At 37.6% G+C, this 12,068-nt stretch overlaps 1 protein-coding gene across 1 annotated transcript in view; it reads right to left on the bottom strand.

Moving 5' to 3' along the window:
• Positions 1-8: 8 nt before the first annotated feature.
• MEGF10 (multiple EGF-like-domains 10) overlaps positions 9-12,068 on the bottom strand; it is a gene marked incomplete at both ends in the record, with an annotated part of 57,792 nt that continues 45,732 nt past the window's right edge. The window contains 7 exon segments of the mRNA XM_010142376.1: positions 9-77; positions 1,970-2,003; positions 2,511-2,634; positions 4,452-4,580; positions 7,637-7,765; positions 8,139-8,273; positions 10,471-10,617. Coding sequence (XP_010140678.1) covers positions 9-77; positions 1,970-2,003; positions 2,511-2,634; positions 4,452-4,580; positions 7,637-7,765; positions 8,139-8,273; positions 10,471-10,617 — 767 coding nt within the window.

Genomic DNA, 12,068 nt, shown 5'->3' with positions numbered 1-12,068 from the left:
GTGATTCTGTGATTCTGTGATTCTGTAAATGTTTCAGTATTATGGATCTACGGTGCCTTACATGCTATCATTTGTTTCTAAGTCCACACATTTTTTGTATGTGGCCAGCAGATGGCAATGTGTTATTAGTGGTACACTTCTATGGAAAAGATTTTCGTAAGAGGACCGACCTCTCTGCGTATGAGCGTCGGGGGAGGGGGGAGTGTATGCGCAGGAAAGAAAGAAAAGGAGAAGTAAATTATATTCAGAAGTGATTTTCTTTTACCAGTAATGTTGCTGCCACTAAGGCAGAGAAATTAAAAGAAGGAAAAAAAAAAGATAAGAAGGGTAGAAACAATGAAGAAATGGACAAAATGTGCACAAAGTTCCAGTTCTACAGCAGAATGTCCAGTCTCTCAGATTTCTCATATCCCAGTCTTGTAAAACCATGTGATCCTAAAAGTGAAGCCAGACATCTGGCTGGTGTTGTGTCATGTGCTCATGTGGTAAAAGAGCAAGAGATAAGGTCCATAAGAATGAGCCTCATATACACCACAAATTTATATAAAAAAATAAAGCTAGTCCTAGGCTGCTTATGGCATACTCTCATACAGTAATGTATACATTGAGAAACTACCTACAGGAGAAAAATGCTAAATTATGAAGGATAAGCTAATTGGAAGTGTTTTACATTATTTTTTCTCTCCCAGAATGATTTGAATGCAATAATTAATTACTAATCAAAGTGTCTTGTCCATCATGTAATTAGCATGGTAGACAATTATCCTACATTGACAAAAATTATTTCTTTTATACTGCCACATCTGTTAGTGTGTGGGTTGTTAATTTATTGTAGTTCTGATGGTTTGAGGAAGTGTGGTATTTCTTCACCTTCTGAGAGTCATTTTTCTGAAATCTCTGAGGAGTTTTATAACTATTTTGTTTTTCTCTTCATCTTTTTAAAAAATGTAACTCATCTTCTCCATGTTACTAATTTAGAATAATTTAAAGATCACATAACTCAATAGGTATCTGAGAAATGTTCTTGCAGTCTTGATAAAGGGAGACTCAAGGGGAATTTCATGCATATATACCTTCTCTTTCTCATGATTACATCTAATAAAACAAGATTATAACTACTGAAGTCAATGGCTGGGCAAAAACCACCACAGCGTAATATATTTTGGCATTTTGAAATCTGAATTGGAACAGCAAGTCAATTTTAAAACTGACGTTCAAATTCATAAATACCAAAACATTCAATTTAATATTGTTAAATTATTATAAAATTATAGGATGAAATATAACATTAAAAAGTCGTAATAAAGTTAGATTGCCACAGTATTCACAATTACTTTTTGATACCATGACATCAAGAGATCTTAAAAGATTTTATCTTTTCTAAGCATTACTGCTATTAAATAGCTAATAGTTACATATTGACAGCTTTCATTTCTCCGAAATAAATACATTCCTCCAAACGATTCAGCTTTTCCTGTAACTGTATTTTTTTCAGGGAAAAAAAAATCCGCTTCACAATTTTTAGTGTTTCTACCATAGATGTTGGGTAGCTTTAAAAACTTAAAAAAACATGTTAAAAACTCCTGTTGCAGCTGGGTCCAGACCCACTGCTGATGGAATAAAGCCTGTCTGTAGGGACAGTAACCCCCCTCCCTTCTGATACGTCACTGTCAGTTGTGATATGTGCTATCTCAGCCACGGCACAGCCCTTCAGTTCCAGACGCAGTTAAATCAGTCCGGTTATAGGTAACACACAGTGTCTTCCACACATCAAAAACAAAGCCCTGTGCATGACACTGATGCCAAAGATGGGTTTAAACCTTCATTATAGTAGGTTGAATGGATTGCATTGCACTGCAGTATAATGCATGAGGTGTGGCAGCACCACTCTGTAATGTTAGCAGAGGCTGGACTAACAGTTCTGTGATGATGAACCCGATTATTCTTACAATGCTGTACAATGTAATACCAGTATTGATGCCAGTGGTGTTATTCTTGATTTTCTTGGGAGAAGAATCACACACATATGAAAACAAAATACCATCTATTATGCTTTTATAATCCCATAGTAGGGTAAAACCACATTGCAAAGATTAATTTTGTCCACTAGGATTGATGTGGTACTCCTTATCTTCAGTTTTCTACTAGTTTTCGTTGTGGTTTATGCTAATGACAATTACTTGGATTCATTTGTTACATTCACGTGACAGAGTTGGGGTTTTTTTAGCCTTATGCCCAAAGCACCTAGAATGTAGTACGAATGCCTCTTACATGTAACTACAATTTGAAGGAAACAGCCATCACAATCATAACCAGTCTTAATAACTAATTCTGTGGGCTTTTAACTGTTTGGAAAAAGCCTAGATCCAACTCCTGAAGCTCTTTAACCATCAAAACTCCCTCTGAAACCAAGAAGCTGTATCACAGCACTGGCCAAAACCACAGAGGGTCGGCTCAGGGTTTAATATTTGCTGTCAGGTACGAATGATTCCCATCCCCACTCACTCTGCTCGCAGTGCTTCCCCATGAACCCCGTGCGGCAGGTGCACTGCCCACTGATGTGGTCACAGTCAGCTCCGTTCTGACACTGGCATATCAGCGCACAGTCCTTTCCGTAAAACCCTAGAGGACATCCTGCAATACAAGGAAGGGGAGGAGAAAAGGAATGAAACAATCCCTCTAGAAACAAAATGCAAATATCCTGGTTAAGTATGTTATTGAGAAGTCATTTCTGTAGCCCCACAACACGGCAATTCTGTAAACCCAGTAGACTGAGGCACACCCTATTTTAAGTGGTTTAAAATACACATTAGGCAAAAACTACATAAAAATGAGGTTGGGATATTGTGCAGACAGCAGATGTTCAGAAGAAGGCAGCAAGAAGGGCTCCTCAAAGAAGTGGTTTTAAGGAGATATTTGAATGAGGAGGAAGAGAGCAGTTTGTGAACCAGAGCAAGGAGTCTGTTCAGTGATGAATGAACCCTTGAACATATTTTCCACACAGTTGATGTTGAAGCAAAAAAAAAAAAAAAAAAAAAAAAAAAAAAAAAAAAAAAAAAAAAAAAAAAAAAAAAAAAAAAAAAAAAAGAACATATTTTCCCCACCTGTGATGTTGAAACAAAAAAAAAAAAAAAAAAAAAAAAAAATTAATAGCATACTGTATCTCAGCTCCTCACAAAGATACCATTTCAATATGAAGAAGACATATCACTGCAAAGAGATCATTATTCACCAGCAGGAAGCAAAATAACCATTATAGCTGACAGCCGAACCAGTATAGCGAATGTCTTCCAGAGCTGCATCCATATGGCCCTATAATATGTGTTACTTCCTGCCAGTATGACATTATCCAGTAGAAAAAGGAGAGTTCTGATTTTATGAAAAATGGGTATTTAAACACTGAATGCAAAACACAGTTAGCAGCCTTTTTCTTTTTTTTTTTTAGTTCAAAGATAATGGTTATGCCCAGATACACCCAGCAGGGGAGCCTGGATGAAGATAAACCAAACTGAAGCCCTAATATGATTAAGATAAGAAGCTAATTTTACCAATATTTATCTCTAACAAACACGTATTTTTCAAACTTCATGTGAAATCTTACCCAGCATAAAAGGAGTCCCAAATACTTACACCCAGTCACTGCACGGCTCATATTTTTACTTTAATTAAAAAGTCTTGGAAAAAAGAATCAGCATTAATGTATTAATTACATGAAGAAACTTCCAAAGCAAATTGTAACATTACAGTCTAATGAAGTTAAGCTTTTAAGTTTCAAATAAAATAGCTTCTATATGAGTATTTGAATTTCAGGTGCTGAGCTAGGTCTGTTGCTGCAATTAACCCCAGGAGGCAGCAGTGACAGATAGGAGATGTACTGTGTGATCGCTCTGCAGTGGAAACAGGAACTCTGCCTCAGTAGCTACAGCCACAGTTAAGCTAAAGCTGTTCTCAAGGTTTCAGTCAGTTCTGCATTTTCTTGCAGCCTTGGTTGTTGGGACCCTGCTACAAGGGGGACCTTACTTCTTGGTAAGGTTTCAGAGAGGGAAGAAATTGGATGGTAGTGTCACCCCACTCTCTGGGGAATGCCTGCAGAGCTCACGTCATCCTTGCTACAGACTGCAGACGTAACTGCACATCTGCGGTGGTATCATCTGAATGTCGTTTGTTCTGCGTGCACACATGACAGAACTCTTCCACGTGGATGCCTGGCTGCAGCCAGAAGCTGTCTTCCTCTGAAGGAAGCCTAAAGAGGAGCCTGAATGTAGCGGCCAGCACTCAGCCAGTGCCTATGCAAACGGATTCCTCTGCCACCATGGAGGTAATGTGTTGCACCTTCTGAATCAAAAAAAGGTTCAGGAGCATAGGAAGAAATCAATGAATAAAGTGTGAAAATACTGAAGGGAAATTCTATCACTGATTTGTAGACAAAGAATGGATAATAAGTCACTTACGTTGCGTACAGTAAAGGCCAGTCCATCCTGGAGTGCATTTGCACTCTCCATCGTAGGCACTGCAGTAAGCTCCATTATGGCAGTTACATGTGTGGATGCAGTTTGGTCCCCAGTGGGAAGGTGGGCAAGCTAAAACAACCCAGAGCAATTCATTACTCTTAAATGACAAAGATCCTTGACGCCCATGAACAGAGCTGCTTACATTCACATATGAGCACTGCTTCCTTTGGGAATAGTTTTTTTTCTTTTAAATGCTTTTTTTAAGGCTTCTGCATTCTGAGCAAATGGCCACAGTTTGTTTGGTTTGGTTTTTTTTCAAACTACAGAATCATTTTGCTCTAGATAAAAAAGTGCTGAGAAAGCTTGTATGTGTGAGAGAAACCAGTGATACATTCTTGATACTCAGCAACTGGGACACTCCTACCAGCTTTTTCATAAAGAAAGATGTATAAATTTCCTTTCTTAATTTATTTTTTAAACTGCAAATAGTTCATCTGAGCACAGTCAAGGGGATAAACCTTTAAAGCCTCAAAAGTGAAGAAGAACAGAAAATGCTGAACCACATCATATACCCTATAACTTCAGACCCAATACTAATCTTACTTCTTTTATTTGCACTGCAAGATTCTACAGAATGGCCTAAACGTGTTGCATATAATAAGATTGTACTTAACAAAGTTAACTCAGTTGCTTCCATGGGTCCATTAATCAATAAAATATTTCTGAAAAACAAGTGATTATCCAGAAAGTGGAGATTTTTTCACTCACAATCATGTCAACGCATTATGAGACAGAATTTTACTGACTGTATTGAAAATATCATGGTGAATGAGTATGTGCTGCCATTAGAGTAATGAAGTGGTTCCAAAATGCTAATTACTATTTAGAAACAGCAAACTATAATTTTCTTCATGTCAGAATATCACTAAGTGCAGAGGGTTCTCTCAGAACAGCCCTTTTCTGTGGATTAGGATTCACATCTTGAGGTTTTTATTTGTTTCTTTAGTCAAGTGATGCATAATTTAAAAATAAGGTAGAAGAACCACATGAGTATTTCATAGGATAGAAGAAACAGGTCAGACACAGAAAGCTTAGCTTTATTTCTGTAGGTTTAAAAAGGCTGATAACTCCTTATTGTTGTGTACTGATTTGTTTGCCCAGAGACCTGAGAGAATGAAAAACTGAGTCATTTAAATGTTTGCATAATGACTCATCTATGTGTGGATAGTATTTTTGCAAAGCACTATCTTTGCCCAAATTTTACTTCATTAAGAAATATACTAAGTTGTACTGAAAAAAAAAGTTTGTTTTTTGTGTTTTCCAGTTCAGTTGTGCCTTATAATGATTTTTAGTATTGTTTTGTGTTTGAAATTAGTGGTCAACTAAGAAGGTATGTAAATCACATACAGATGAAAGGTCAGAGGTTTCAAAAAGCTCGCTGGTTCCAAAATAAATTAATGGAATAATTTTTTTTTCACGTAAACGAAAGGCCTTTATACAAAGCAAATAAACTTCCTCTGTTACGGTCCATGAGCACAGCCTCAATAGACACTTCCATTCATATTGCTGGCACCATTTTCCTGTTATTGATTCAGTGAGTAAATCCCTCCTCCTCCTAAATACCCCTTTTCTGCTACTCTCCCAACTACCTACTTATTTTACCATAAAAAAAAGGATCTTTGTTGCTACTGGCTTCCACAGGAATAGGCTGAAGATTTATTCTGGTATCATATTGAGTTGTGCATGCTAATCACTTCGCAGAACTTAGCCAGCAAAGGTTTTTTTTTTTTCCAAATTGACCAGATGTTACATCACACTGCTACAGAGCCAGTTAACCTGGACCAGTCGAACCGCAAATGATATAAACCAATGAGGCATGTTATTAGGAAATGCACCTCCTAGGAAACCCTGGCATAATGTCTGTTGAATTTTGACATATCGGGGTCTGGTATAGCTTCTTTTATTCATAAAAAAAGGGCAGACTGAAATTTTGGTGTGCATGTGTTTCAGACTTGTGGATTTTCATACCTTATGAAATTGGTTATGCTTCCTGTGAGAATGTTGCTTCAGATACTTCTTTCCTGTCATTAGAAATTTGCATAGACCCAGAAAGCCATCTGGAGAATGCCTAATTATTTAGTAAAATAACACTATGAAATATAATAATATTAGGGCTTAGCCCTTCTCAAGTCAGTATCAAAGGCTTCACTGAGTTTAGCATACCAAGACAATAATCATCGAGTGAATGACACTAAAAATGTGTATCTGTGAAACATTTATAAAAGGAAGACAGGGAAAATCCATCAAAACCTTGTAAGTACTTACAAAAAAGTCATAGTGAAAAATTCCTTAATAAAATGTCCAAATGTTTAACAAGAATAAGGATGCTCTTGCAGTCAGAGCACTAAGTTGTACCCAAGAAAACCTTGGCTTTGTTCTGAGCCTTGCCAGTAGCTCTCTGCAACCTTAGTAAGAAAAAAACACCCCGCATTCCAGCACCTCAGATTCTTATTTGTAAAATAATACCTCTGTTATTCGTAAGGATATTCTTGAGGATACAAGCCCTAGAATGTTCACACTACTGTGATGAATAAATTATTACAGACGAGCAAACAAGAGGTCAAGAACCCTCTCTGCAATGCAAGATTCATCAAGCCACAGACTTTTTCATGTTGAAGGAGATCTCTAGCATCACCTACTCAAAGTATCTACTCAAAGGATTTTCAATGATGATAATTTCACAACCTCTTCCAGGCTGGAGACTTCAGAGCCTTTCTGGACAGTGGCTGTGCTTGACCACTCTCACAGTAAGGATTTTTCAATAGTATCTACAAAAGTCACTCTTGCTGCAAGCTGAGCTTTGCCTCCTGTCCTTTCCCAGCACACTTCTGAAACAAGTCTGCTCAGCTTGTCTACAACTTTTCTTTGGGCAGTGGAAGACTGAAAATTGATGATCCCTCCTGCTGTGTGCTCCAGGCCACTTAGTGAAAAAATCTTAGTATAAATGTGTTTCAGATAGTGCCGATGACATGCAGTTCAGTTTAGGATCTCTCCATTATATACCATGAAGTCCTTATATCTGACTTAGACAGTGTTTCTTTACCAAAAAGTAGAGAATTTATAGAGCCGAACCCTGATTAATTGTTTTTAAAATAAAGGAAAGGAAAAAAAAAGCTTATACTTACGCTGGGAGCAGTCACTACCAATCCAGCCAGGGTAACACTGACAGGATCTATCAATAGGATTACACGTTCCATTATTGGTGCAGGTACATATTCCAATGCAGTTCTTGCCAAATCTGCCACTAGGACATACTGAAAACAAATGGTCAGAATTAGAACTCCTTAGTAATCAGAACAAGACTGTATTTTCTTTATTTCAAGAGAAAGCAAGTGATATTTGGATCAAGAAATGTATTGCTTAGTATAATGTTGAAGTAAGGCATTATAAATTCTGGTAAGCCCATTATATATACTTATTATACAAGTAACACAAATAAGAATACAGTGGATTTGATACTTAAGGATCAAATATTCAAACAGCTTAAACCTGCTTAAGATTCCTAGTTTATAAACCGCTCATACTACAACAGAAACTATTTTTGGTTTTATAGTTTCCAAGTGATGGAATGAAAATTATTACAGTGTTTGGTCTCTGCAACACATAGAGTCTTATTACAACTTGTACCTTCATTACAAAGGGCTCCTGTAAATCCAGGTAAGCAGTCACATAGGCCAGTAATATGGTGACAGGGACCACTGCTGTGTACACACTGGGGACATGTCTGGCTGCAGCGGTGTCCATAAAATCCAGGGGAACAAACTGTAATTAGAAAGAGCAAACTGTCTGTGCCTCTGGCACTTTCTATACAGCTGTGAACTGCACTCTTCAGCGCACTTTTTCCTGATTTTGAACTAGCTCTGCTTTCTAAATACACAAGAGTTCAAATGGTGGTCGTTCTTATTCATACAGTTCAATGCTTTACACTCACAAAAGGAGATTTGCTTGTTTTTCTCAAGATGAGAAAGTCTAGTTAGTAATGACCTAACTGATATTCTGTTACTTGTCAGGCCATACTGTACCGGGGTTATGTCTGAAATACATATGTACTTTACATATCACGTATTATATGTCCTCTACAACAGCAACATCTTTAAAAGCATGTTTGAAGGGAAGTAATTTTAAAAAAATAGAGTGGAATAGTTTTATCGGTAGATGAATAGGGTCATGTTAGACCTTGTCTTTATATGCGTTTCCTAACCTGGAATACAAATAGCCATTACTTCCCTGAAAAAAACCTACAAATGTTTTCCAGCTATTCTTTCATTTACATATTCACTGTACTCATTACATAGTGCAGACAGCTACGCATCACCTAATTTTTAGAGAACCTGAGACCAGATAAACAAAGTTGTCCATTTAACTCTTATGCTAAAGGCACTAGTTTCTTCTAAAAAAAGAAAAAAAAAAAAGGCTGTCACATAAAATCTCATTCTTTATTGTTCTAACTCCTTTTGGCATTTATTTCCCGAAAAACTAGAATATTAGGTAATGCATGAAGAGAAATACCTGTTGCACAGCACGAATTAGCAGTGTCAAAAACTCACTTGGAATCTTTTCAATATTTTAATTTCATTCAAGATTGAGTCTTTTAATTATACACTCTATAGAAGTTATGCGGCCAGATCTCTCTAGAGAGATTAACTTTCTCAAATGAAACGGTGCCAAAAGGTCTTCCTGTTTACTGAAAAGGCACTTTCTGACTAGGATCCAAATTATTCCTATGACCTTTGTCTCTCCATCCTCCAGACTGAGAGAGGGGCTCTGAGAGCCACTGGACTGGAAGCCTCTTGTCCAGGTTATAGGCATGGTTCCAAAACACAGGGAACATTTTTACATGTGGTGTTACACTTGATCTGCCTTTGGATTAACTGATTAACTGCAAGGCCATTAGAGATTAGATAGTGAGAATAAATGCTGCACTTAGAAGTGCTTAAGGAATACTAATGCCACACTAACATGGGATTTAGTAGTGCCATAGGCAACCACATTCTTCAGCTTGAAATCTTGCCATTCCTGGACTTTTAGGACTTATACCTCCTCTGGTTCTCCTTCTACCTTCTAGTCATCATTTCATGTCGCTTCGTGCCTTTTAAGCCTCTTTTCATGGACCTAGTAATATCTCAGCCTGGCCTTACTCCACCTGCTTCTTGACTCTGTTTCTCGCAGACCTCCTCTGAAAACAGGGCTACCCTCTGAGTGCAGAGGACTCGCATTTCTCTTCTCTGAACAGCTTTCCCTTACAGCTTCCACAGTTCCAACTGAAGACAGATAGACTGCTGGCAACTGTGACAAATCTTCTTGGGAGGGTAGATATTTTGCATATTGTTTTATATTTGCCTCCCTGTTTCTGGTATGATTTGCCTCAACACATCTGTATCTCTCTGTCCTTGTAACTTTTAAATTTTGCAGAGATAAAATTTTCAAATGCAGCTATGGGTACTTCTCGTATCTTCTACCTACTGTGAGGCCTGATCCCACTGGCCGTTCTTTCCTGCTTCAAAATGAGTGTTAAAATAAATAAATAAATAAGCCAATGATTCCTGCCAGACCAAACCAGGAGGTAAGGTTTCCAGCTTGTGAAACTCATGCATATTCTATTTACCTACCAAATTAGGTATTGCAAAATTAATATTCATCAATCACATTTGGAAATGCTTGCCTTTAGAATGGAATCCCCTACTAAATTTGTTTCTTAGAAAGTCATTTTCATAAAAATGTCAGGGCACGGACAGTGAACAATGGCAAAGTAGTACCATAACAAGAAGAGCACTACTAGCTGGAAACTTTTGTTAATTTTGGATAACACTTATTTCTGTATAGTCATACATTTTGACAAAATGTCCAGTCAAGGAGTATTTCACAGTACTTCATATTACAATTAACAAAACGTTATTCCAAGTATTCCAAGTAAGAAAGGCACAAAGAGAGATTTTAAAGCACTTATTTTTGTCCTTACTTCTCTGACAAGTGGTGCCTCTGTATCCTGGTGCACACTCACAGATTCCATCATCTGGAGAACAGGAAGCTCCATTTTTGCAATAACAAGACAACGAACAATTTGGACCCCACTGTCCCTCAGCACATACACTGTCACAGTGAATCCCTGCAAACATAAATAAATAAAACTGTCAGCCTTTTTAAAGAACTCTTATGCATTGTTACTTTAAAACTTTGGTCCTCAGAGGACTCATTTTTAAAACACAGCTCACAATCCTACTTATGAAAGTAGCACTGACATCAGGACAATAGAAGAAGAACAAGGTAAACTTGCATCTCTACTCCTGCCTCCCCCCAGAATAGTGAATTTCTCTCGTATTCCACTTATGCTGGGATGCACATAAGGGCTGATCCTGAGTTCTGCAACAGGAAAACACTTTGCAGATTTACACAGAATATAAGAGCTCCATGGGATGATACTTTGGGGCTCCCTGCCTGCCAGTACTTTTAGATCTCCAAAGATGAATGCAAACCTCTCATAGTATAAAGAATTTCATAATTTTCCAAGACCTTTATATACATAAAAATTTTTAAAGGTCTTTTATTCCTCTCACTTTCACCACTGGCATCAAAAAAGAGAATCAGAACTAGAAAGTAATTTAAATGCAGCAAAATAATGGCTTTTGCTTCCTCCCTAACGGTTGTTTCAAAACAGCAAAAGCTTGTTTTCAAATTTTATGTTAGGGAAATACAGGACAAGAGGTATTGCAGAAACTTTTCCCTCTGAATGAAAAAATTCTTAAGGCCTGACATAATTCTGTGTAATAATGGGGTGCAGGACACAGAATGATTTCTAATTACTGGTGAGCTGATTACTGCTCAGCCTCATACCAAATGGAAAAACGTAGCGTACACACAAAGGGTTCCCAAACACACCATGTGAGCATTCCAAAATGCTTAGTGGCAACAGTGTTAAAGATGCTGGTCAGTCAGTGCTTTTTCTAACCACTTTTGGCATAAAACTGACTATAAAATGTCCACAACCTACACATAAATCATAATACTAACTGCTATCATAATCATCCACTCATGGGATGCTTTTCTTCTTTGCAATGCAGCAACATTAAAAATAATTTTCCTGTTTGTTTTTTTCCCCCCACTATCTGCTTTTGAAAAGCACACTGCATGTTAAATGCCAGCAGCAGGCACCACTGTGGAACTCAGACCATATTGTGTCCACAGTACTTTGCATTAACAATTAACTATTATTGTAGCGCCTCTACTGAATGAAGCCCTTCGCTAAGGGAAAAGTGGACTGCATCCAACCACAAGCACGTCCTGCTTTGTAAGTATTTCCAGCAAAATACACCACAGGTTCACTGGCTGCCAGAGTCCTAAAAAAGCAAACCAGTTTCACATGTGACAAAAACTCTGGAGAGCAAAACGAACTGTTTGTAACAAAACTGAAAAATAATTACACTGTTTACTGATAGACCAGACTCAGAGATGATTCCTCAACCCCCACAGCATGTGCCTTGTAAAGCTGCCTATATCCAAAAACTAACTCTCTAATGAAACTCCAGTCTCTCAAACTATTTGTTTCTCTACAAGCAATCA

The sequence above is a fragment of the Buceros rhinoceros genome, unplaced genomic scaffold (genome assembly GCF_000710305.1).
Source record: "Buceros rhinoceros silvestris isolate BGI_N320 unplaced genomic scaffold, ASM71030v1 scaffold7718, whole genome shotgun sequence".
NCBI lineage: Eukaryota > Metazoa > Chordata > Aves > Bucerotiformes > Bucerotidae > Buceros > Buceros rhinoceros.
The sequence above is the reverse complement of the archived record's forward strand: the minus strand, read 5'-3'. Positions and strand labels throughout refer to the sequence as shown.